Source organism: Astatotilapia calliptera, chromosome 20 (assembly GCF_900246225.1).
Source record: "Astatotilapia calliptera chromosome 20, fAstCal1.2, whole genome shotgun sequence".
Lineage (NCBI taxonomy): Eukaryota > Metazoa > Chordata > Actinopteri > Cichliformes > Cichlidae > Astatotilapia > Astatotilapia calliptera.
Window position 1 is genome coordinate 29,985,304 of NC_039321.1, and position 25,425 is coordinate 30,010,728.

General features: G+C 41.7%; 4 protein-coding genes and 3 non-coding genes across 10 annotated transcripts; 4 read left to right on the forward strand and 3 right to left on the reverse strand.

Annotated features, from left to right (window-relative positions):
• Positions 1-4,370: 4,370 nt before the first annotated feature.
• fkbpl (FKBP prolyl isomerase like) lies at positions 4,371-8,030 on the forward strand. Of its 4 annotated transcripts, XM_026153413.1 has the most exons (5): positions 4,408-4,557; positions 5,408-5,569; positions 5,650-5,754; positions 5,836-5,948; positions 7,261-8,030. In XM_026153413.1, exons 2-5 carry the CDS (start codon positions 5,410-5,412, stop codon positions 7,927-7,929), a joined length of 1,047 nt encoding a protein of 348 aa, XP_026009198.1. In that variant the 5' UTR covers positions 4,408-4,557; positions 5,408-5,409; the 3' UTR covers positions 7,930-8,030. The 4 variants fall into 4 exon arrangements, with proteins under 4 accessions (XP_026009200.1, XP_026009198.1, XP_026009196.1 ...); XM_026153415.1 differs by having other exon boundaries at positions 4,371-4,458; positions 5,650-5,948; XM_026153411.1 differs by having other exon boundaries at positions 5,650-5,948.
• A 5,244-nt stretch (positions 8,031-13,274) lies between these two features.
• trnaf-gaa (transfer RNA phenylalanine (anticodon GAA)) lies at positions 13,275-13,347 on the reverse strand. The gene has a single exon. It is a non-coding gene; the product is annotated as a tRNA-Phe (tRNA).
• Positions 13,348-15,483: 2,136 nt separating this feature from the next.
• ebp (EBP cholestenol delta-isomerase) lies at positions 15,484-16,859 on the reverse strand. Its single transcript, XM_026153432.1, has 5 exons — positions 16,726-16,859; positions 16,269-16,569; positions 16,117-16,153; positions 15,908-16,038; positions 15,484-15,808 (listed from the first exon to the last, which is right to left on the reverse strand). The coding sequence occupies exons 2-5, from the start codon at positions 16,564-16,566 to the stop codon at positions 15,588-15,590; spliced, it is 687 nt and encodes a 228-aa protein (XP_026009217.1). The 5' UTR covers positions 16,567-16,569; positions 16,726-16,859; the 3' UTR covers positions 15,484-15,587.
• A 500-nt stretch (positions 16,860-17,359) lies between these two features.
• On the reverse strand, positions 17,360-17,431 carry trnah-gug (transfer RNA histidin (anticodon GUG)). Its single transcript has one exon. It is a non-coding gene; the product is annotated as a tRNA-His (tRNA).
• Positions 17,432-17,845: 414 nt separating this feature from the next.
• On the forward strand, positions 17,846-17,917 carry trnae-uuc (transfer RNA glutamic acid (anticodon UUC)). Its single transcript has one exon. It is a non-coding gene; the product is annotated as a tRNA-Glu (tRNA).
• Positions 17,918-18,235: 318 nt separating this feature from the next.
• On the forward strand, positions 18,236-20,667 carry vma22 (vacuolar ATPase assembly factor VMA22). Its single transcript, XM_026153431.1, has 5 exons — positions 18,236-18,496; positions 18,814-18,917; positions 19,014-19,126; positions 19,204-19,383; positions 20,154-20,667. Exons 1-5 carry the CDS (start codon positions 18,377-18,379, stop codon positions 20,342-20,344), a joined length of 708 nt encoding a protein of 235 aa, XP_026009216.1. The 5' UTR covers positions 18,236-18,376; the 3' UTR covers positions 20,345-20,667.
• A 69-nt stretch (positions 20,668-20,736) lies between these two features.
• On the forward strand, positions 20,737-25,256 carry LOC113012930 (zinc finger BED domain-containing protein 4). The gene is made up of 5 exons (XM_026153386.1): positions 20,737-21,961; positions 22,251-22,508; positions 22,640-22,899; positions 22,987-23,593; positions 23,827-25,256. The coding sequence occupies exons 1-5, from the start codon at positions 21,812-21,814 to the stop codon at positions 24,667-24,669; spliced, it is 2,118 nt and encodes a 705-aa protein (XP_026009171.1). The 5' UTR covers positions 20,737-21,811; the 3' UTR covers positions 24,670-25,256.
• Positions 25,257-25,425: the final 169 nt, after the last annotated feature.

The following is a 25,425-nucleotide window of genomic DNA, read 5'->3' on the forward strand; positions in this document are numbered from 1 at the left end:
CTGACTTTAATGAGCAGCCTCACTCGCATCTGCCACACAAGCAATACTATGTCTTACATGGGAATTCGACTGAGAGCCTGTCTTTCCCCTTGCAGTTGAAGCAATCTCATCATGACGTTATAATGTAGATAGATGGCTCTGACCTGGCAGACTATGCTCCATAACTGCTAATGGAAGAGAAAAGCAATATTTTACTTCTTGTGCAATTCTGCTGGCAGTCAGTCTGAATTACAAGGCTGTGGACCAAGACCGCCTTTGCTTTGTATTGATCTGTCCGAAAGCAGCACATCTAAGACAGTGAGAGAAACAGCGTACCAGATATGCATCATGTTAGTGGCAAAACAATGTCTCTCACCCTTTCACCAGCTCTCTTGAACCTATAATTTCAGTGGCTCTAATCAGCCATAGGATCAGCCTTGATCTCCACTTGACCTGGAAACCTTAATAAATTGCACTCTTTGATTGACACCACATTTGTACACTATACTTTTTCCCAGTGGCCCAATAAGTTTGTGGCTTATCTTTTTTTTTTTGACTTATCATTTTTGAGCACAGTCACAGTGTGGAGGAGTCATGAGATTTCCTTTAGCATAGCTAGACTTTCCCATGCGTGAACAAGCATGGGAACCACTTAGTATAAAGTTCTGTCTTCACACTGAGCTAACATTTTAAAATCTGATCCTATTGTCAATGTTTCTCAATAGGAACAACAAACAGGCCAGAGGGAGCAAAACTAGCTCCGGTTAAACACTCAGCGACGGCAGTGTGTGCAGCAGTCCCTCTCCCTGTGAGGGATAAACACTGTGTCGTGGCCCGATCTGTTTACGAGTTCGCCTCTGGCCGGCCAGGGTCGCAGAGGTTTTGTGTGTGTGTGTGTGTGTGTGTGTGTGTGTGTGTGTGTGTGTGTGTGTGTGTGTGCGAGAGAGTGTTGGGGAATGTGTGATAGAGGGATTACAGGCGAGCTAGCCGTCGCTTTCATGAGGAAAAAAACAAACACAAGCAGAATGCTAGACCTGCTCAATGCATAGCGTTTATGGTTGGGAAATTAAGTTTTGGGGCTTGGCAGACTCATTCTCTCATCAATGCACAGTGTTGATGAGCTTCAGTCTAGGATGACCAGACAGAACAAATAAAATGTGGGGCAAAAAGTAACCTGTGTACACCCACTGTGGGGGGTTGTTGCTAATAATCAGAGGTTAACAAATAAGTTAACAAATAAACTAGAGATGGCACGATACCACTTTTTTATGTCCGATACCGATACCGATATCATAAATTTGGATATCTGCCGATACCGATATGAATCCGATATAGTGTTTTTTAATCAACAAAACTGTTTTTTAAAATATCTTGCTGCATTTTGCAAGTCTGCAAGTTCATACTCAAGTTTAAAACAACAACTACACTAAAGCTATTCTGTTATACCTGTATACAAAAAAAATATTTCATAGTTCAGCAATACTGATCAATCTAATAAACTTAGACCTACACCATCCTCCCTATTCTGGTATTTTAAAGAGTACTTAGCATAAATATTAAGCAGCCTAACTAATAGGGTTCCAACTCCCAGCAACAACAAAAATAAATAAATAAAAAATAGGGAACCACCCCTCACGCTCCACCTCATGATGCTTAATCGACGTAATCAACCTTAATTTGATGCAGTGTGAAAAAAAATGCACAGAAATCAATTATTTTTCAAGAAATATTAAATAGATTCAACATCTTTCTTCAACAAAATTGCAGACTGCACAGATGGTACCTTCCCAAAGGAAAATGTACTATAGCTTACTAGGGTATATATATTAGACTTAATAGTCACTATATACAGTAATTGACTTCTATTCATTTTACATCAAATTAAAACTTTGGGTGTCAGATAATTATTTATTAAAAGCTAGACATTTTAAATGAGAATAAGAAAGAAAAGTATGTCTTTGTGCCCCCTTTTCCCAGTTAATGCCCTATCGGCCCCCCTGGCTAAACTTTGCTAGATCCGCCCCTGCACAGTTACCAGCCATCAGCTACATAGAAAAAGATCCTGGTGTAGAAAGTAATATTAAATAAATTCTAACAACAGCTGATCAAGCTTAAACGTGCTGCTGTTGTTTATCCGCTGGTTTCCTCTTTCTGGTGCAAAGTGGGCCAAAAACAAAGAAGAGACACGGACTCGCGACAGAAAAGCCGATCAGCTGATCGTTAAGCAGTTTCATGATTGAAGTAGCAGCAAGAAGACGCAGTCGCTTGTTAAGCTTAACGCAGGAATGCTTTACAAACATTCAGAGATGGACTTACACACTTGCTTTACTTCTCTCGGGGATAACTTTGTCGGAGATGAAATGCCAGGTTGCTAGCGAAGCTCCACATGCTATCCAGACCACCGACAGGTCCCCATGCCACAGCTGCTCTATCACGTGATGCATACTGCTCCGACGTTCTGAGGTGAGTTACGGCGTGTTGCAAGTTTTGTGAGGTGCTTTCGTGATATTTAATGGATCGGATTACATTTTTTATTTTTCTCCGATATCCGATCCAGTAATTTAGGTCAGTATCGGACCGATACCGATACATAATATCGGATCGGTCCATCTCTAAAATAAACACACATACACAAACAATGCAGGTGTTCTCTTGTTCTCTGGAGACCATCTATCCTCTGTTTCCTTTGTTCTGATTTTCTCTTTTATCTCTTCTTTCCCGGCAGATTTGTCTTTTTTTGTTCACCTGTCATATTCCACCTTTTCCCTGAATGACGCATGTTGAACCCCTCGGAGAGGCGAGCCGAAGTCGTACCAGCCCTCCTGGCAGTGCTCAGCTCTGGCTCCTGATTTTGCAGCTGTTCCCTGGAACCCAACTCGAAGCCGGTTTTACCGCCCTTCTAGGGAACGTGGAGCGGCCTGGGATACATGCTTCTGAACTTACCCACAGGGATGTTTCACAAGAGGCCAGCTGGGAAGTCAGTGGGAGCCAATAGGAAGGTGAGGGGGGTTGAAGGAGAGGGTCAATACCAGAATCCGAAGAGAGTTAAGAGAAAGAATTGGAATGGGTAACGGATGGAGAAAGATTAAAGAAGCTTTGCTTCTGGTTCTGGTTTGTGTGTGAGAAAACCAGAAAAGATGGTGAGTTAGATGACGCACTTTTGATTTTGTTGTCATAAATGTATAATGACAGCTTCATTTTTTCACGTTTTTAAGCCATTTCATAAGCATGCAACAGTCAGCAGGACAACAGCTCACTTCAGAATGCAACCAGAACTTTTCATATGTATCTCCTCTCACTGCGGTGGGATGGGGCAGGGTGTCACCTCTGAGCAAGAAGGTCCTCGGTTCAAACTCACTGGCACACTGGAGCCCTTCAGTGTGGACTTTACATGCTCGCCACTATGTAAGTGGGGTAACTTTTATATGCTTTCACCATGACTTTTACCTCTACAGTAAAAAAAAAAGTGTACTATAAGCACAATGAAATGGACTGGCCTTTTGTATTCAGTGAAACAAAGCATTTTTTTTCCCTTTCTTTGACTCTGAATTCATGCAGACAGGGTTTATGCACGATTTAAAAAACATCACATTGCAACAAACTGAAACTAAAGTACATTCAGCTGGTCAATAAAGAGGGCACGGTTCTACAATGTGGCCCATACTGTACTGATCACAGCTGCGTTATATTGCTGGTGAGAGAGCGACCCCTACTGGAAAGTTATGTCTTTACAATTTTCAAACATTCTGAGTTGCTTTGGTGCAATTCTCAAATTCTGTGCATCATCCTACTGTTATGACAATTGTGAAATATCAATGATTTGGGGGGGGGTTAATCAATCCAATTTTTTATGACTTAACCAATCAACTTTTTCCTTAATGGTATGACCTCATTGTTTTGTATTTCTGACCGATTAGTAGTATTAAAAATTCAAATGTTTTGGTCCTCCCAGGGACACCAGTGCATGGGCGTAACTTTGTGCTGAACATTGGGGTGAACAACTTTCTGAGATGTGAACTTCAGAAATGTGCCAGACATACAGTCCTGTGAAAAAAATCTATTTGCATGTTTATATTTGCCATAGTCATTTCCAATTATGATAACTCCATTCTGTAAATACTCCAGTTATCTTTGTCTAATGTTAAAATTTGCCTGATGATCTGAAGCATGTAATATTGACATTATTTTATTAACTTAAAAAAGTAATAAAAACTATTTCATTGTAATCATTTGAAGTATATGAGCAGGTGATATTTGCAGGTAACACATGATTGCTTGGGTTTTTGCCCACCTGCAATACCTTCATGGCCCACGAGGGCGCGTAAAGGGGCCTACATTTCGGCTATCGCTGAAACAGCCAACATAAATATACTTCAGTGCGGTAGGGGGCGGAACATAGCAGTTGCCTTTCATCCGCCACTACACACAAAGAAGAAGAAGAAGCCGCACTAACAGAAAGCGAAGAAGAAAGCGATCACTGTAAGGTGTTTGTTTTCGTGTCATCACTGGTAATCTGCCATCTTTATTTCTTTTAGATTATTGGAATAGCAGATGCCAACTTTTATGCATTTATATGAGGTAAGTTGGACATTTGTGAGCTATAGGCACCAACTGACTATCGCTCGTATAATGTAGAATAGTTAAATTCAGGTCCTGTGGACTTGCACGATAGCTACCTGATGCTAGTTATCGTTCTAACGTTACTGGGGCGTGTTAATGTGCGTGCTAGCTAAAACAGTGCTATCTATCAGTAGTAGCATTGGCGACGCTTAGTTGAATGTCCCTGACCTGTTGGTGATTGTTGTCAACAGTCAGCTTTGTAACATTGCAGTAATAACAGTATGGTTGCTTAAATCTAATGGACTTGCAGTGTGTCCTTAAAAAGAATCATGCAAAGGTTGTATCCAGCAAAGCGCTGACACAGAGCCTGAGAGAGGTGCAGTAAGTGTCCACATCCATCTATAAAACACGGTGAGGGTTCGGTAATGGTTTTGTGCGGCATTTGAGACACGATGTGTTGTGAGTTTCTCAAAATTGAAGGAAATATAAATGCAAAAAAGTACAGTCAGATTTAGATCCATCGTGCGCTATCATGTTGAAAGGATCTGATTCACAACAGCTTCATTTTTCTGAATTGCAATGATCCCAAACACACTGCAAGGCACTAAAAGCATACCTGAATGGAAAAACACACAAGTATTCTGAAAAGCAGCCAACATCCAGAGAAGAGCTTTAAATGTCCTGTAAGAAACCTGGACAAATGTTCCTGAAAAAGTAAAGAAATGAGAAAAGCTTGGCTAACAGACTTCGAGCTATGTTGAAGAATAAAGATGGTCGTGTCATGTGACCTTACAAAGCTGTTTATTGTCTTAAATGAATGTATGAACATAACATGTGGTAAACTTTTCTTTCTTATTATTTTATCCAGTGATGGAGCCCGATTACCCTCCAGAAACACTACATACTGAAAGTGATCATGATAGCGTTTGCAACACCTCCTGGGTCTCTGTGTGTCCCCGAGGCCTCTGGAAGGTCCACCAAAAGCGACTAAACAGTCAGCAGACAGCTTCTGATCCAGCAGGTGTAACACGTATGATACTCATTTGTTCCTTGTTATAATGAATGAGTTTTCTTTACTCCAGCTAACAAATATTTCTTTGTATCTTACAGCAATTTCATCAAATAATTGTCCAAGGTTGGGTTCACTGTGTAGAGTCCAAGTGCGTCTCAAAGCTAACAATGATGAAGCAGAGAATGTAGCATGTGAAAAAACAGGTGAGAAGCTGCCAGCCCAGCCTGATCCGTTCACCGCTGAACTTACTGAATCTGGTACCACACCCTTTGTGAGGTGTAAAGACTCTGTGCTGCAGGTCCCACTGGGTGACTGGACAACACTGAGGCTAGGGGATGGTCAGTGTGATATCACAGAGGCGTGTTTGGAGGGAATGAGAGCTGGGGAGAAGTGTGAGGTAAGATTTAACTGAGTATTGAAGTCTTTGTTTCAGTATTCTGTTTTTTGATGGATGAGGCAGAAAAAATAAATGTAAACTTCATGAAATAAGAAAAGCTTAAAGTGTATTTGGTGTCACAGAAACAGGAGTATTTGAAAACTTTCTTTACAGTTTGTATTCTGTACTATATGCATTCTGGGATATCTGTCTCCAAGTCCACTGTATCAAGTCTGGGATCAATCTTAGCTTGCAGTAAATGATAACCAATCAGACGTCAGGGTCAGTTGACGAGCCGCAGTGATGATTTAAATTGTTTCTTGATTCCCTGCAGCAAAGGAGCCATGAAAAAATGAATTAAATAGACAAATAATTAAATATGTGTAAAATAAAATTAATTGATATTTTAATAAATTGAAATTTAATTAATTATTTCAGCATTAATTAATTTGTGACACATTTGCCCCTTATTGATAGATGTATTTAATTTCTTTAATTTTGGCACTGCTTGACCTCCACAGTGTTTCTTATTTATTTATTTATTCCACACTTGGTCAACAGTTTGCACAGTTAGTTCTTTCAGACAAACCAACCACACTTTCTATCAGTAAAGCACTGCAACCACGTGTGAAAAGCAGCAGGAAGAAGAAAATATTCTTATTAAACCCTGCTGCCTATCTACAATCCAACTTATATTGCAAGTGGGCACCAAAAGTCAAGGAACAAACTAACATTAACATTTATCTCCGGTCCTAACAACACATTTCCAATCAGAATATACCAGAATAATATATATATATATAAAATAAACGAGGCAAAAAAATAATGGATCCTTTTTCAATTAACTCCAATTTCATTCACATTCTTCATATTGAGTTATCGTTTTAGACATGTAACACTTTTTAAAACAATATAAATTTATACAACTCTTTAAATTATAATGAAGAGACTTCCACAGTCGTATACTCCTAATCGTTGGACTCAATAATCTTTGTGTTGTCCTAGCTAGCTGATGCTTAAAGTAAAATTTCCTTCTGTTGTCTTCTCCCCCCGAACACCTTAAAAATACTCTTTGTAACTTAAATTAATATCTCCAATTTCTCAAATTGATCTCTAATTTCTGGCTGACCATCATTTGATAGCTCATCCTAAAACACACATTTCTCTCAACCTGTGTAAATACTGTTTTGTTTAAATGATCTTTCCCTTCATCTTTCTTGATGAAATCGTGATGGCTAAATGACCGATGCTCTGTCGTGTTTATCCTTGGTTTTGTTTTTAACTGTCAACCGTGTAAAGATGAAAGGTCTTAACATTGTATTTTGCTACCCAGATACAGCTTTCTCCTTTGGAAACTGGACCAGATGCTGCTGTTCCCCACCCCTCAGATGAAAGCCTTCCCTTTTTTGCCACAGTGGAATTGCAAGCTTTCACACCAGGCAAGGAAGCCTGGGAGATGTCTCCTGGTGAAAAATGGGAATGGGTCAAGTCACACAAGGACACGGGCGGAGTGAGATTCAGGAGCGAGGATTTGTGGGGGGCCGCAGACAGCTACAGCAAGGCCATGAAACTAGTCATCACTTTTTGTAATCACGTTAGAGATGTGGCGAAAAAGGGATGGGAGTATGAAGCTGAGGAGCAGAGAGAAGCAACTCTGGAAACACTTGATCCTTCAGCTGAAGAACTCAACAAAATGAAAGCTGACCTCCACTCCAACTTGTCCCTGTGCCAGCTAAAACTGAACCAACCAGAGCGGGCTAAGGCCAATGCTGCTAAAGCCACTCAGCTGGAACCCGGCTGTGCCAAAGCCTGGTACCGGCTGGGGAAAGCATGCCAGATTGTGAATGAATTGGAAGAGGCCAAACAGGCATTTAGGAAACTGCTGGAGCTGCAGCCAGAAATGCCTGCTGCTCTGAAAGCGCTTAAAGATATTGCAAGTAGAGAGAAAGCAACAAATGCACAGCTGGGACTGAGACTAAGCAAAATGTTCAGCTCAAGATAAAATATCAGTAGAGAGAAATGTGTGTTCTCATGATTCCCCATTAAATGTAAGTGCATTAACAACCACTGCCTCGATCTAAAATAAAGCCACTGTGATGTTGATTCATGTTTCTCCTCCAACTCTGTTCTTCCTTTCTTGTGAGAGATGCACGAAGGTAGAAATCACACGTCAGAAGGTTTATTTGGAATTGTAGTTGCAGGAGAAAGAGACAAATGACACCATGACAACATTTCTTTGTAGCCTATCTTTTATATTTTGGTCTACATCAATTCCCTCATTGCCCCCTATTTTTTTTTTTTTTTCAGCTTTAAAAATGCATGGATAACAACAATAATTATACTTTAGCATTATAATATAATTTTGATACAAATCCTCCTTCACACCGGTAGATTAACCACGCTAACATAAGAAATGATTTTGGTAGTTACCAGTGCTGAACCAACCAGAGCGGGCTAAGGCCAATGCTGCTAAAGCCACTCAGCTGGAACCCGGCTGTGCCAAAGCCTGGTACCGGCTGGGGAAAGCATGCGGGGGCAGCTATGGCAGAAACCCTACACTGGGTGGTGGTCTAATTTTTTGTTTTATTTCTTGTAAAAGAAAAACCAGTGTTGCCAACTTAGCGACTTTGTCGCTATATTTAGCGAGTTTTCAGGCCCCTTAGCAACTTTTTTTTCTAAAAAGCGACTAGTGACAAATTGGCGACTTTTTCTGGTGTTATTGGAGACTTGTTTATGACGACTTTTTGACGTGAAAGAGCGTGTTGCTCTTACTCTGAACAAACAGCGGTGCTGCCGTGGGCACCTCACCCGTGCTAAAGCGCTCACGGGCGGAGGATAGTCCTCCCCCAGCTGCAGGAGATGTTCACACCTATGCGTCCAAACTGCAAATGAATCGCGCATGAGCGAAGCCGCTGCTCCGCACTGAGCAGTCAGTTCTTATTTTACTGTTATGCTGTTTTGTGGATCACAAGGTTTAAAACTACTTATAAACACACACACAAAGTAACTCCACCAGAGTGCCTGTTTCGGGTCACCTTTGCCGGTCCAAGACCGCGGTAAAGTGAGCCGTCATTTGTGAGCCGCGGTCAAGCCAGCCGCCTCCTATCCGCCGCATAAATTTCCTTGCGCTTTTACACCAGTCTTTACGGTAGCGCCTTTTCGCCTTTCGACTGAAAGCCTAGACTCGCGCGCACACACACAAATTACAATGGAACAGCCCAATACAGCCATCGTGACAGTCTGGTTGCATATTCAAAAATTCATTAAAAATCATTCTTAAAAGTTGAGGCCAAGCTTTCAACACAATCCTCTTCTCGGACACCTACTTTACCTCTGGGCCAGGTTTTACCCAGATTTACTGTAATATTACTCAGAAATCACAGTAAACTCATATTCAGTGCAATACAGTCAATACACTACAATTATGTTTATTTCAAAAATTCATTAAAAGTCATCCTGAGTAGTTGATGTCCAACTTTCAACACATCCCTCCTCTGGGACACCTACTGTACCTGTGTGCCAAGTTCCATCCAGATTTACTGTAAAATTCCTCAGAAATTAAAGGGTACTTGTATCCAATGCAGTCAGCCAATACAATATAATTATGTCAATTTCCAAAAATTCATGAAAAATCATCCTGAGTAGTTGAGGTACAACTTTCAACACATCCCTCCTCTGGGACACCTACTGTACCTGTGTGCCAGGTTTCAGCCAGATTCACTGTAAAATTCCTCAGAAATTAAAGGACATTTATATGCAATTCAATACAGCCAATACACTACAATTATGGAAATTTCAAAAATTCATTAAAAATCATCCATAATAGTTGAGGTCCAACTTTCAACACTTTCTTACTCTGGGCGTCCTACCGTACCTCTGGGCCAAGTTACATCTCAATTCACTGTAATCTTTATCAAAAATTGAAAGAACAATTATATGTCAATGCTGGATGTGTGTCCTTTCAAAATGACACTAAATAACAGAACTCAGGCACATCAGGGAATAATCCAAAAGGCGGATTTATTAAACAAAAACAACATACAAAATATCTCTAACCCATACTACATAACCTAAAAAGAAACAAAGGGACACTTAGAAGCACAAGGAAACAATACTGAAAGGGCAAGAGACACAGTCCAAACATAATCCACAACTAAAATGCCAAAAGAACAAGTCATCCCACATAGCAGACGGGTCTTGCCTGGATCTGGTGTCAAGCCGGCACTGCTGGCTGACTTCTGGCATGGTAAGATGGCACTGTTTATGTGATGGCATGCCACATTTGGCCTGATTGGGTGAATGTGACATGTTGTATAGAGCACTTTGAGTAATATGGGTGAGTAAAAAAGCGCTGTATAAGAATCAGTCCATTCACTGTCTGAACAGAGTTTCGTCATGTTACTTTTGCACTATTATGTTCCAGCACATGTTGTTATTACATGGCTTACATGGCTAAGGTACACATTAGGCTGACATCTGGGGCCAGAGCTGAAACTTGGCCCAGACGTACAGCAGGTTTCCCGGAGGAGGGATGTGTTGAAAGTTGGACCTCAACTACTCAGGATGATTTTTCATGAATTTTTGAAAATTGAGAGAATCCTATTGTATTGACTCTATTAGATTGAATACAAGTTTCCTTTAATTTCTGAGGAATTCTACAGTACATCTGGCTGAAACTTGGCACACAGGTACAGTAGGTGTCCCAGAGGAGGGGTGTGTTCTGAGCCCCCTGCTGTACTCTTTGTACACATATGACTGTGTGGCCACTACCAGCTCCACCACCATCATCAAGTTTGCTGACGACACCGTCGTGGTGGGCCTGATCTCTGATAACAACGAGACGGCCTACCTGAAGGAGATTAGGAATCTGGAGAACTGGTGCCAGAGGAACAACCTCCTTCTAAACGTCAGTAAGACAAAGGAGCTGATAGTGGACTTCAGCACTAAGCAGGAGAGGAACTACCAGACCCCCGTCATCAACGAGTGCCCAGTGGAGAGAGTGGACAGCTTCAAATACCTCGGAGTTCACATCACGCAGGACCTGTCATGGTCCTGTCACATCAACACCGTGGTGAAAAAGGCCCGTCAGCGTCTCTACCACCTCAGACGCTTGAGAGACTTCCAACTGCCCTCCAAGGTGCTCAGGAACTTTTACTCGTGCACCATAGAGAGCATCCTGGCGGGAAACATCTTAACCTGGTTCGGGAACAGCACCATGCAGGACAGACGAGCTCTACAGAGGGTTGTGCGGTCAGCTGAGCGCACCATCCGCTCCGAGCTCCCTGACCTGCACTCAATCTACAGCAGGCGGTGCTGGACCAAGGCCAGGCAGATGGTGAAGGACCTCAGCCATCCCAACAACAGACTGTTCTCTCTGCTGAGGTCAGGAAAGCGATTCCGCTCCCTGAAGACCAACACAGAGAGACTGAGGAGGAGCTTCTTCCCGCAGGCGATACGGTCTCTCAATCACACCACCACACAGTACTGACCCACACATATGGTTCTTACACACACACTGGACTTTCTGAACATTGTTTCACTTCATTACTTAAATCACGCTGCTGTTATTGTGTATATATTTATTTATATTTAGATTTCTTCATACATTCTTATATAGTTCTATATTGTGTATTTTGTTGTACAGTTATTTTATTTTCAACTTTAATTTATATATTTTATCTTATTCTTTCCCAGTTAAATTTACCCTTCATTCTAATTTGTGTTGTACAGTTATTTCATTTTTAACCTTAATTTATATTTTATTCCTTCCTAGTTAAATTTACCCTTTTTAATTTTTCATATTTATTTCCTATCTTATTCATAGCCTTTTCCTTTTTTGTTTTCTTTAGGTCACGAGCAGTTGTCCAAGCATTTCACTACATATCGTACTGTGTATGACTGTGTACGTGACAAATAAAATTTGAATTTGAATTTGAATTTGAAAGTTGGACCTCAACTACTCAGGATGATTTTTAATGAATTTCTGAAATTTCCATAATTGTAGTGTATTGGCTGTATTGCATTGAATACAAGTACCCTTTAATTTTTGAGGAATTTTACAGTGAATCTGGCTGAAACCTGGCACACAGGTACAGTAGGTGTCCCGGAGGAGGAATGTGTTGAAAGTTGTACCTCAACTACTCAGGATGATTTTTAATGAATTTCTGACATTTCCATAATTGTATTGACTGTATCGGGCTGTTTCATTGTAATTTGTGTGCGCGCATGTGCGTGCGACTGTTCGCGCGAGTGCACGTGTGCGCGGGTATAGGCTTTCAATCGGCACATAAAGCGAAAAGGCGCTACCGTAAAGACTGGTGTAAAAGCGCAAGGAAATTTATGCGGCGGATAGGAGGCGGCTGGCTTGACCGCGGCTCACAAATGACGGCTCACTTTACCGCGGTGGTCCAAGCCCGGGTAAAGGAGCAGGGTTGGAATTGTGACATTAAAAAACAATAATTGCTAAAGTAAATTTAATTTGTAGTTATAAATAAATTCTAACTGCATTTAATACGTTTTTTGCTCACTTTATGTCTCTTCCACGATGTTATTTCTCTCTCCAACAGTTATATTAGCATGACCCATTATGCAAATTAGGCGATGACGTCATTTAGCGACTTCTAGCGACTTTTAGGACAGCCAATAGCGATTTTCCTTACTGAGGAGTTGGCAACACTGAGAAAAACTTCCGTGTGAACTTTGACAAGACTGTGGATTGCACAACACTGGTCACTACATTCTTCATTTCCGGTTAATACTTGTACAGCTGCTGTTATTGTGTGTGTGTATATATATATTTATTTATATTTCTTTATACATTCTTATATAGTTCTATATTGTGTATTTTGTTGTACAGTTATTTTATTTTCAACTTTAATTTATATATTTTATCTTATTCTTTCCCAGTTAAATTTACCCTTCATTCTAATTTGTGTTGTACAGTTATTTCATTTTTAACCTTAATTTATATTTTATTCCTTCCTAGTTAAATTTACCCTTTTTAATTTTTCATATTTATTTCCTATCTTATTCATAGCCTTTCCTTTTTTTGTTTTCTTTAGGTCACGAGCAGTTGTCCAAGCATTTCACTACATATCGTACTGTGTATGACTGTGTACGTGACAAATAAAATTTGAATTTGACCCTAAACAGCCTCGACACAGTTTGCAGCACATTTCAGGCTAATAGATTCACATTTTTAAGGTATTTTTACTGCTGTCAAATGTAAAATTAGGTCACATTTGACACAAACCGTGTGTGAAGGGTTAAAACGGTAAAACGTTCTTGTACGTTTTACTCCCCGCCGGGTGGAAAGCCGACACACCCAAATACACGGTTGCATCAAAATGCCGAAACCCGGGATCGAACCAGGGACCTTTAGATCTTCAGTCTAACGCTCTCCCAACTGAGCTATTTCGGCACACGGTGTTGAAGGTTACCAGGGTCTACAAACTTTTAAATTGGCTACAAGGCAAAAAAAGATGTTTTCATTCCTGATGCGTGATTAGTTTGAGAAGAGCTTAGCCTGTCTTAACTCGTCGAGTTTAATACGTGACGTGATTTAGCCCCTCAGTTGTATGGTTCCGTTTCACCCACGTGAATATACTCAAACCTACATTATGCATTCTCGTTAAGTAGAACGTGGACTTATTTCAGCTTGGTTTTAATTATCTTCCGAGTTCAGAGGCGAATGCCTTTAAATAAGTAAATCGCTGCAGTCACATGTGAAGTCAGTTTGGTTCAAACGTGCATAAGCCCCAAATGTTAATTATGAGCTGGAAATGGTGTAATCCGTAATCACTGAACAGGGTGATCCGAAGGGCCAGCTCTGTTCTGGGATGCCCTCTGGACCCAGTGGAGGTGGTGAGTGACAGGAGAACGGCGGCTAAGCTGTCATCCCTGATGGACAACATCTCCCACCCCATGCAGCAGACTGTGACAGCACTGAGCAGCTCCTTCAGTGGGAGACTGCGGCACCCACGGTGTGGGACGGAGAGATTTCGCAGGTCTTTCCTCCCCACTGCTGTCAGACTCCACAACAAAGACTTTAACTGAACAAACACACACATCCACACATGTGCAATAACACTAAGTGCAATAATCTTTTCTGGCATCGTTGTATTTTTACTCAGTTGTATATAGCATTCGTATTCTATTTTTATCTTATTGTATATTTTTATTCTATTTTATTCTACTGTATATAGTATATTATTTTATTCTATTCTGTACAGCTGTGTACTGTATTTATTCTTATTGTATTCTAATTTTTGCGTCATAACTTTTGCACTGTCCACTTCCTGCTGTGACAAAACAAATTTCCCACGTGTGGGACTAATAAAGGTGATCTTATCTTATCTTATCTTATCCACTAAAGTCTATAATGTTGGCCACGTGACAAAGAAATAATACAGACAATTCCATGTGAAAAAATTAGAAATTTAAAGTTTTTGTCAAAATGTTCGCAAAGACATTGTGTGGTGGACCACTAGAGGGCTCCACTCACACCCAGTGTAAAGAAAGTCTGTTGCTGTGTTTTGGAGCGAAACGTAGTCAGTTCTGTTGTGATGAGGAATAAAGCAGGAGTTAGAATCGAGAGCTCTCGTGTCGTCTGTGTTTACCTCCACAATAGCATTTCTAAACATACTAATTACATTAAGAAAGATAATTATTTCAGGGTAAAAAAAATACTGGGATCAACTTTTTTACCCATCTAGCCACAACACAAACCACTGCTGAGCAATGATGTGTTTTAACTTTGTTAACGTCAAAGCTTGTAAAATCAAGTTAAAACTGAGGGTTATCTTCCAGTTTACATACGTTATAAAAACCTAAGCAAGGTTTTGAGCTGCCACTTGAGAAAGCATCGGTTTAAATGTGAGAAAAGCAATCGTTGATGCTTACAAAGTGTTCACTGCGTTTCCAAGTGCTGGGCAGCAGGTTGACTGATCTGCATGGAGAGTAATTTGTGTGGATGGAGCTCAGATGGATGCTCTCCAAGATAAAGACAATGCTGGATACCTCCCACGCAGTCCATGACATGCTGGCTGGTCACAGGAGCATGTTCATTGAGAGACTGAGATTACCAAAAAGCACCACTGAACCACACAGGAAATGATTCCTGTCCGTGGCCATCTCCCTGTACAACTCCTCCAGCTAATACACTGTAAACTGCAAATCGATCAAATATGAAGGAGGTTGGGATGGCTACAAGAAATGACTCCAGCAAAAAGGATACACAGTTCACTGTTAGCATCAGAGCAGGCTAATAATTTTCATACTGGTAATTTTTGGTTCATGTGAAATCTCTTCTTCTTCTGTGGTTCACACCACCCTCACCCTCATAGAGCAGAAACATTCCTACATCCGTATGCTCTTCGTGGACTTCTCATCTGCTTTCAACACAATGATCCTACAGACACTTGTTGATAAATGACTGACTCTTGGACTGAGCTCTACAGGGACACCTGTATCATGAAGGACCCCACTCACCCAGCACACTCACGCTTATTTTGCTCTTCTCAGAAAAGAAGTTGCCAAGTAAAAAAAAAGAAAAAAATCAAGGAACTATTACTTTATCAATATGAATGTCAGCAAAGTCTCATAATGACAGAGATGTAATGTTGCAGTATTAAATGCCCCCCCTCCCATACACGCACACACTCAGTTCTTCTTATTCTTCTGAGACTTTGTGCTGTCCGTTTGCCTCTGGGCTGCTGACAGATGTTTCCATGCATCCAAAATGAGCGCCAGCGGTATGACGATCCACAGGGTGTTCATAAACACAAAGTAGAACCAGAAGTAGATTGGATGTCCCAGCTCGCTGTGGGCGTAGCCATCTCTGTGCTCTGTGAAGAAGTAGAGTACCGCTCCATATGCCTGGCCTGAGTCAGATTACGTGAGAAGACAAAATAAAGCTACAATTAAGCAACAATTTATTTCCACCTGAGGTTGGCATGAAGATAGCTTCTGTCCCGTCTTACCTACTGAAATGATGAGCTGCAGGAGAAATCTGTAGGGCTTATTGGTTAAAAAGGCATAAACAGCCCAAAAGCTGAATGGACCCCACAACCAAGCAGTCACAGTCTCCATACAAACAGTAAAGTTATCAGCACTAGAGAGAAAAGAAACATCAATCGCAACTTTTTAAAATCATTTTTATGCACAAAATTGAGAGCAGAAATGAGCTTACATTGCATATCGACTGTCTCCCTTGCAGTACTCTTTCCCTGTGAGAGAAAAACATAAAACACATTGACCAGATTTTACACACACGCACACACACGCACACACGACAGGTAGGTTATGCATTTTTCTAAACACATGTTCTCCGTTAGTACTCACACAGCTGTGACAGAAAGCGCTGATCTCCTGGAATTATATCATAATATAGCGAGAACCAGCCCTCGATTACACAATGGATGAAGCCACAAACAGCAAACCAGCACACAGCCAGGCGCCTCCATGCGCCCAGGCTGCTGGTGGCCTGGCCGGTGATCAGCCAGGTCACCAGCATAAACAGCCCAGACACAGAAAACAGAAACACCAGAATCTCTGACATCGACCGATCGTTGGCCACATAAGTGGGAATTGAAAGGTCCCGAGGCCAGTAAGGGTGATGAGATGCTTCAGAGGAGTCCATTATCTGTTTGAATACAGAAACATAATCAGCACTAGACTTAAAAGTGTAGAGTTAAACATTCTCTGTATTACATTATATTACATTCTGTTCTAGTTAATTCACAGAGTTAAAAGTGTAGCGTTTTATGTGAGAAGTTCATCGGTGTGCTTTTATCCTTACCGTAGATGCCACCAAATGGGTGTTCAGCTCCACAGGTAATTTGACCTAATACACAGCAGGTCAAAGATTCACTGCTATCTAACATACCCGCGCACATAAACTCAAACGAGGAACTCCGTGCCTGGGGGACGTTACCTGTGGATCACAACAGCCAATCAAACATCTTTAAGCATAGAGCTATTGCACATGAGATCTACTGGCTCACTGATTGGCTCTTCCTCTCGGAACATGGACGTTGTCTATGACATCTACCAATGAAAAGGGATCAGCCCTCTTTTTCAAGGCGAAAGTCATACAATGTTTTAGGGTAGGGTAGAAAATGGCCTTCAATCGGTAGATGCTCCATCTGATAATGATTTAGTAAGGAAATATTTACAGTTAACCTTTCACTCGCATGGACTGAAAATGACGAGAAACAAAATGTAGCTGAAGTAAAGCCCTCTTAAATATACAAACCTAACGTGGAGTGCACCCATGTGATTTCCGATGATCATTTGGTCTAAATAGGTTAAAGGAAAGACTTGTAATTACCCTAAAAACCTTACATTTTTACTTTAAAGTATACGAAACAAAATTTGCTCTTTACGGCATAGTAAGAAAAGAGTCGTCCCAAGCCGTGCCAGGGTTTTATCCCTGCCGTGACCCGGATTCGAACCGGGGTTGCTGCGGCCACAACGCAGAGTACTAACCACTATACGATCACGGCGCGCTACTGGGAGACATGCTCAACAGTGAAGCAGAAGCGTATATGTAACTGTGTGAGCTGCGTCGTCGAAGAGTGGTTTGACGTCTCGCGGTAGACGACTGCTGTTTAAAGTGACGTTGTGACCGTGTGCGGATCTGCTTTCCGTTAAAAATAGTTTAATTAATTAATTAATATTCTAATGTGAGTTCTGCATAAATAGTTTCTTTTTTAATACTGAGAGTCGTTTTCATCTTAGCTGAAGTTTTTTTAAGCTGTTTTTTTTAATCAGTTCTTCAGATGGTACCTGTCAAAGCTACAAAAAGGAGGAACAGTAGTAAATATTAAATGTCACTTAAATACTAAATATATGTACAAATAAGTCACAGTTCCATATATATCCTTCATCTATAGATATGTAGTGAGGGCCGTTATTGCTCCCATATGGTCTAGCGGTTAGGATTCCTGGTTTTCACCCAGGCGGCCCGGGTTCGACTCCCGGTATGGGAACTTCGTTTTTTTTTTTTATGTTGGTTTTATGGTTTTATCAAATTTGGAACAAAATGTTTTGTATTCATACTTTAATGAGATTCGACAATTTACTTAATGACTTAGAAAGTCAGTTACTGTAAAACAGCAACAAAAAATTATGGGAAGGGTAATCTTAACAATATCTCAATATTATTGCTTTCGTACAGCGTTTCTTCGAGTCCATAACAGTACATAGGATTCCAGGACTCATAAATGATTCAAAGTCACACTTCACAAAGTGTATTAGCGATATGTTTGGTATTAGTATTTTCTGTACGTTTGATATATGAACACGTGATGTATACCACGTGGTTACGTGTCACGTGACGGTACACGGAAGCACTCAACAGATTCTGTTCGGTTTACTCAAACGTTGTACATCAAAATAGCGGTAAAGACTACCCGCGAAGGAGGCTTAAATTGGCGCAGAGAGTGAGTATGGGTGTGTCAGAATCAGAGGAATCTTCTTTGTTACTGGACGAAAAGCTGCTTCGTTTCATGGAGCAGCTGGAGTTACTGGAGGAGAAGCGAGCCACTTTCAACTCTCTCATAGAGCAGGTACCTGTAGTGTCCTTGTTGATAAATAGCCAACATCAGACATTTAAGTTCAATTTTTGCTCCCTAAGAATCTGTAGGTAAAAATATAGAAAATAAATCAAAATGTATATGGCATTTTGGGCTGTAGGTGTTATATAATGGGAAATATCTTAGTGTGGTATATTAACAGACTTTAGGGCTATGTTGACTGTGTTTAAATTCCATAAAAAGCCATATAAGGATTTTCAAAAATAAATTTACGCAAAAAAGGTTTGTAATAAAAATGCTCTTTTTTTACATTCTGCCTGTATAATTTGACTTTACCATTTTCCCCTCAGGGGTGGTTTTCTATGAGCAAGGCACGATATACGATGGGAAACAAACAAGTCTCTGCACTTCAGTATGCAAGTGAGATTGAGCCACTAGTCTGTGTTCAAACTAGGTGAGGAAGCAGTAATTTTTATGAAAAACGAAAAGTCTGTTGATCACTTTAATTTGTTTAAAAGGCTCTTTTAAAACGTATATTTGTATGTAACAGGACACTGGACAATGGTGAGGTGGAATTCACCACTGAAAGATGTACACAAACGTGTCGTAAAGAGTCTGGAAAAGATCAGAGAGCTATAGAGGATATAGGACCTCAAGAAGAAGGTGATGCAGTATTAAAGATGTGTGTCGTTGATGTCTACTATTAACTCTGTTATTGATGACACTATTTGATTTACAAGGTGTCAGGAGAAGAAACAGACCAAAAAGAGAGATTGGAGAAAAAGAGGAAAGCGAGAGCACTGGTAGCGAGAAAGCTCCAGCTGGAAAACGTGACCAGAATCCTCAGCAAGACCCACTGAAGTGGTTTGGAGTTTTGGTGCCACAGTCTCTAAAACATGCACAATCATCTTTCAAGCAAGGTATGTTACATGCCAAAGGACATCTTAGTGTTATGGTTTCAGGTGACACCTACTCTGCCTCAACTATGGATGAGATTATACTTTCAATGTCTGCAAATAGGCTAGGGTCTGCTGTCATCTGAGATGGAAATTTCATGATCGGATGGTGAGCACGAGGGTCCGTGCGAATGCAGAGAAATTACCTTATACTACACATGTGTCCCAGCTGGTTGACTTCACAGAAGTATAACAGGAACCATGTGGAGTAACATGTGACTACTTCTGGACATATATCAGATGAACCAGTCTTTGAATTTGATCCATATGTGCCAGTATTGCCATCTCAAAACAATGCAGCTAGAGAGATCGCAACCACAAACACAAAAAATAAACAAATCTACAAAACTGACGATATGCATGAATAGCTTTTAGGAAAAAAAATATGCTACAGAGAAATCAAACACAGGAAAACTGAAAAACATAAAGAGAACACGTGCAATATAATCTGCAGCACATAAAACGCCTTTTTTATTATTGTGTCTATTACCAAGACTCTAGATATGCAAACCTTAACTCATATGCATATGAATCAAGGTTTGCTTTGTGCAGCTTGTTAGATATGAATAGAGGTTTCCAGAGTCCTGTGTATACTCACAGCACGATGGCTACAGCTTCTGTTGCATAAGTAAATTTGGATATGGGCAAAGATATTTCTTGAAGGTAGGAGAAAGCTCCTGCTGTTCTGCTGCTCCACCACTCACCAATTTAATTGTTGTTTTCTGTCATTACAGTAATAGAACTGTCTGCTGAGATCGCAGCACTCCAGGCTGCAGTTTTGAGCGCCAGACAGGAGCTGAAACACAGCTTGCAAAACAAGCACACTCCAGGGGAAAGGCTCAGCAACTCAGCTGGACAAGGTAGCAGACATAATACTTCTGCTGAGGAGGCTAAAAAACAGCTTTCAGCCAAGGACAGTCAGTAGATGATGCTTCAGGGGCTCGTTAACTAAAAAGAGAGCTTCCTGGTGGAGCTGGACGAGCAGATCCCAGCAGTTCAAGCTTTCTGTGGAAATCATTGGTAATTTATTTATTTCATCTCTTTTTTTCCTTTTAATTGAGATGGATGTGTTTGTGAAAATGGTCTTATTACACATGTTGTAAAATCATAAAATGTTAGCAGAACCTGTTTAAATGTTTTCAATAAATGGCAAGCAGTGCTTTGGCATAAGGCTGCCTGTTTTTGTGTGTGTGCTGTAACTAATTACTTTATTAATTGTTAATAAAAGTGTAACTTTATTTTATCAAACACAATCCATTAATTAAAAAAAGTTCAGGGTTGGCAGCTTGTGGAAATGTTTCATAGATGTTGTTTTCATTTTGATGAAATACATTAGAAATAGTATATTCTCTGCATTTTCTTTCCAGACGTATTGCTTGTGGAGCCCAAAAATGCTGAATACTAAAATGTAAAAATATATCGAGTAATTATATACATGAAATATACAAATGAACCAACAATTTTTGAAAATGAAATCACATTAAATTAAAAAATATACCTCAATCATGCACTATTAAAAATGTCTGAACCTCTTTGTGTCTTGTATTTATAGCCTAACAACAAGTCAACACACATTTACATCCCACGTCTCCGCAAAACCTCGTTTAAAAACACACGAAAAGCTGAAAGATGTGTTTTGTTGTGTTTACTAAATATTATGGAAAGTAAAAGTCACCGTGATTTATTGTCTTTAAAATGCGCTCAGAATTTTCACACCCACCATGTTTCATATGTAAAACACGACACGATGCTATGTGCAAGTCAGTATGAGTGTTTTCTATTTATATGTTTTCTATTTATATTATTACCAAGCCAGAGACGCAGACCTAATTTACATTTTTGGGAAATGATGCTGTACATCCGGAGAAACTGGCTGTTATCATACCGACATGAGCATAATTGAAAACATTTGACCGAGCGCCACCACCCTCCGACGCCAGCAGTTTCACTGGGGACAGCCGAACATTACCGGGAACTACCGAAATGGGAACCGAAAGTCCCGTTTATTGTGTGTACTTCCTGGTCCAATTATAATACTCCCTATATGCCTCCGTGAAACGCAGCGCTTTGCGTCCGAACGACGGATGGGAGCGCAGAAACAACGGATGTGGCCTCAGTGTTATTATTGATGTGTCCAGACATCCGCAGCAGACTGTGCAGCCTGATCGTGTCCGATTTTGGACGTGCGAGCGACGCAACTCCTGCTCGAAATACAATTTTTCTTTTGTCTGCGCAACTGGGAGCAACATTTGTGATGTGTGATAAGGGACTGAGAAGTAAACACTCAGGCCTGCGCTCATGATCAGAGGCGAGGTGAGATTGATACCTCGGACTCAGATTGCCCTTGATTGCAAGTTGATTTCACTCCGGAGCGGAGGAACTGTCTGCTCCAATGGCGTCAGTTTCCAAGGTCTCTATTCTGGATTACTTTAACATTGTGTTCGAAGGGGAAAATGGGAAAATCGAGTCCAACTGTAAGGCTTGTGGCACCAGGATCCAGGCGAAACGGAGCGTCACGTCCAACTTCGTAACGCACCTTAAGGTAACGGTTTCCGAATAAAATTGTACATGTGGCTGTTAACATCTGGCTCATCTTGTTCTTGTCAGGAGCAGCAGAAGCAGCTGGCTCTACGACAGCTCTGGAGGATTAGCTGTAAAAACCTGACTGTACAGGCAGTCTGTTGCTTCTCTGCAAGGGGAAACAGAGTGGAGGGGAGGGATGGGGGTTACCTATACCTTATCATCTCCTGCAGAAATGTACTCAGCATGCTGTGTAGAGGTATAGAAATGAACTATAACAACCTCATGCTCCTCTGTCTCTCTCCATTCAGCGTAAGCACCAGGCTATGTATGATGACTTTGTCAAAAGGAAGGATATGAAGAGAGAGGGCTACTCCTCTGCTTCCCTGCACAGTTTCAACGCCAATGGAGGGAATACCCGCTACACACTCCCTATTAGTGCTGGAGTGGGAGGAGGAGGTGGAGGAGTAGCAAGTGGAGTTGTTGGAGGAATGGGAACTCTTGAGGGAGGAGTAGGAGGAGGCTCTGGAGGAGGGGTGACCAAATTTGACAGACATGATCCACGTCAGGTGTGTTGTAGCCCGTTAGCGCTGGAGCTTGCAATGTTGCAAATGTAACAGATGATTTATTGAGACATTGCAGTAGAATCATTAGCTATTTTTAAAAAGTGCAATTTGTGGTGTTTCTTTTTAAACTACAGGTTCTGATTTCTGAGGCTATAGCTAAGATGATCGTGCGTGATCTCCAGCCAGTGTCCATAGTGGAAAATCAAGGCTTCAGAGAGTTGCTTCAGCTCCTGGAGCCACGTTACACCCCTGAGCCCCAGCATTACATCCAAAGCCAACTTCTTCCAGCCTATGCCTACCAGGCCCAGCTGGCCACCCGTCAGGCCTTGGCCTCAGCACACGCCCTTAGCCTCAGCCTGGATCTCTGGGGAGGATTATCTGGAGTCACTTCAGGGTAAGGAGGTAAAACAAGCCAGAAACTACAAAATGGGAACTTGGTTTGAATCCCTTTACTGAAGACTCCACTTCTCTCTCTCTATAGGTACCTTGGTGTCACCTGCCATTTTCTTACATCTGAGTGGCAAATGCGCTCAGCTCTCCTGGCGTGCCTTCCACTGACTGGTGGCAGCTCTGGGAATCGCATACTTTCCGAATTTGATGAAGTATGTCACTCTCATGGCGTGTCAGGCAGAGCATTTCGTGTTGTGGCAGACCCTCTCCTGCCGACGAGAACAAGCGGAAAGCCATGCTGCCTTCCCGGTTTTCTGCTTTCACCTCCTCTCGGTAACGGCCAAGATGGAAATGATGAAGAAGAGGTGGATGGTAGTAACAATGTGGAGCGAGAAGAGATCAGGAATGGCCACGGCGACGCTGGAGAAGAAGGAGAATGGGAATACACATGGGAGCAGGGTTTGGGCGTTTCTCGGGTGGACTGTTTCTCTCGCTCTCTTGAACAGTGTGTCAGGGAAGGGCTGCGCTCTTGTCCACAGCTCTCGTCCACACTGGCAAAGGCAGCCTGTTTCTACAACTACATTACCTCTGCCGTCCCACCTGAGAAGCTCAGCCAAGTGTTCGATGGTCCAGGGTTGATGATGGGGGGACAAGGAAATTTCCCAGAGGCAGCACAAGACTGGGCTGCTCAGCTTAAGGCAAGTTAACGTTAGGGTTACATATTAGTAATATCACCAAATAAACAGATTGCATCAGCTTCAAACATTTAACATGAGCAGTATGTTAAGCAGAAGGTGCACAAAGAAAGTGTGGCTAGCAAAATAAATGCATAATACCATTAATTCAAGGTTTACATTATGACACTGAGATATGACCACAGTCTTGGTTGGCATCGTTAATAATCTTTATGTATTTGTCTGCTTTGATAAAGGTCCTTCGGCGGCTGCTGGACTCTGTGGATTTCCTGGAGGAGATGAGCGGTCCAGGGGAACTGGGGCTGGGTGGTACAGAGAGAGCCCTGCTGAGGGAGTTCACGGACACTCTGGAGCCCTTCACTGAGGCCTGGGATATGGTGCACGGAGACAGACAAGCAGACGCACAGACGGACAGACATGTGTCTATCAGTCTCGCTCTGCCTTGTGTTCTCGGCCTCCGCAAGCATCTGTCCGAGACGTCCACCCCCCACTGCCCCTCCCTGGTTGTGGGCCTCAGCCAGGCTGTAGAGCGTCTCCTTGCGCCTATCCTGGAGAACCCCCTCTACATCACTGCCACCACCCTGGACCCCCAGTTCAAACTTACTTGGAGCAGTAACCCTGACTGGCACAGACAAGTTATCATAGAGGAGGTATCCAAACACTCCACAGCCTCCAGCCCCGTAAATCTCAACACAGACCTTCATCCACAGTCCCACACTCCTCCTGCCCCAGCTCCATCACCGATCTCCTCACTTTCTCGGCCCTGCAAGTTGTTCTCTTTCATCAAGCAGAGACCCACGACACAGGCCAAGAGCCTAGAACAGGAATTGGCTATCTACCTACGTGAGGAACCCACAGACGAGGAGGCTTTGCATTACTGGCGACGTAAAGCTATTGACTTCCCTCTGCTTGCCCAGGTGGCCAAGAGAGCTTTTACCATACCTGTTTGTGGTACTGTGGTGGAGAGCATTTTCACTACAGCTGGACGCTTCCTGCTGCCAGAGAGAGGCTGTGTCTTACCAAAGAACCTGGAGACGCTCATCTACCTCAAAGCCAACTACAGATTATTATGGACTTAGAGCTCTTTACACTTGCAGTAAAGTAACTTCTTGGATTCTAACCTCCATACCATTCTAAGGGAACCTGAGCTAGCACGATAACATAATCCTCATACTGCACATGATTTCATATCAGATAGAACGAATCACCAAGAAGAATTTCAGAGCTGCAGCTCATTTTAATCCTCGAGATCGGTTTTCCCGGCTACAGCGGGCGTGGATGGCTGTCTGCTTCCCCTCGTAGCCTACAGACTATCGCACCACATGCTGTGGACTGAGTTTGCTGGAAGCAGATCCATACTAAAGCATTTACTTTGACATTATTTTGCCTGATCAGGGTCTCCAGACAACCACAGATCTCCCTCTTTCTCATGTATCCATCAGTCAACACTGACAAACCAACAATAACCAGCTAGTCAAGTTTTGCACACTGTAGCAACTCGTGTTTTTTTTAGCTTTAGGTTGTGATTCATTATTTCGATTTTTAAAGGAAGTCATCAACTGCTCAACAGTATGTTAATGCGGGGTTCAATCTTTGTTTTAACTATGTGTGTGTGTGTGTGCCTCATCACTGGGAGATGATAATAAATTAGTTTCACTTACTTTAACGCTGCGGGTGTGTGCAGTTTGCGGATGTCAGTGAATGCACGTCCTCATGTGACACGCTGTTTGTTATATACGGTGGACCCCCGACTTACGAAATGAATTTGTTCCAGAAGGTCTTTCGTAAGCCAAAATTCTTCGTATTTATTTTGAAGAAGACATGGATTGTGCTTC

Coding starts and splice junctions, on each gene's coding strand:
- fkbpl (XM_026153415.1), top strand. CDS start 5,410: ATGGAGCCCGATTACCCTCCAGAAACACTACATACTGAAAGTGATCAT. Junction 5,570..5,649: donor TGATCCAGCAGGTGTAACAC/GTATGATACTCA, acceptor TGTATCTTACAG/CAATTTCATCAAATAATTGT. Junction 5,949..7,260: donor GAGCTGGGGAGAAGTGTGAG/GTAAGATTTAAC, acceptor TTTGCTACCCAG/ATACAGCTTTCTCCTTTGGA.
- vma22 (XM_026153431.1), top strand. CDS start 18,377: ATGGGTGTGTCAGAATCAGAGGAATCTTCTTTGTTACTGGACGAAAAG. Junction 18,497..18,813: donor TCAACTCTCTCATAGAGCAG/GTACCTGTAGTG, acceptor TTTTCCCCTCAG/GGGTGGTTTTCTATGAGCAA. Junction 18,918..19,013: donor CTAGTCTGTGTTCAAACTAG/GTGAGGAAGCAG, acceptor TGTATGTAACAG/GACACTGGACAATGGTGAGG.
- ebp (XM_026153432.1), bottom strand. CDS start 16,566: ATGGACTCCTCTGAAGCATCTCATCACCCTTACTGGCCTCGGGACCTT. Junction 16,154..16,268: donor GCGCTTTCTGTCACAGCTGT/GTGAGTACTAAC, acceptor TTTCTCTCACAG/GGAAAGAGTACTGCAAGGGA. Junction 16,039..16,116: donor GGAGACAGTCGATATGCAAT/GTAAGCTCATTT, acceptor TTTTCTCTCTAG/TGCTGATAACTTTACTGTTT.
- LOC113012930 (XM_026153386.1), top strand. CDS start 21,812: ATGGCGTCAGTTTCCAAGGTCTCTATTCTGGATTACTTTAACATTGTG. Junction 22,509..22,639: donor ACAGACATGATCCACGTCAG/GTGTGTTGTAGC, acceptor TTTAAACTACAG/GTTCTGATTTCTGAGGCTAT. Junction 22,900..22,986: donor TTATCTGGAGTCACTTCAGG/GTAAGGAGGTAA, acceptor CTCTCTCTATAG/GTACCTTGGTGTCACCTGCC.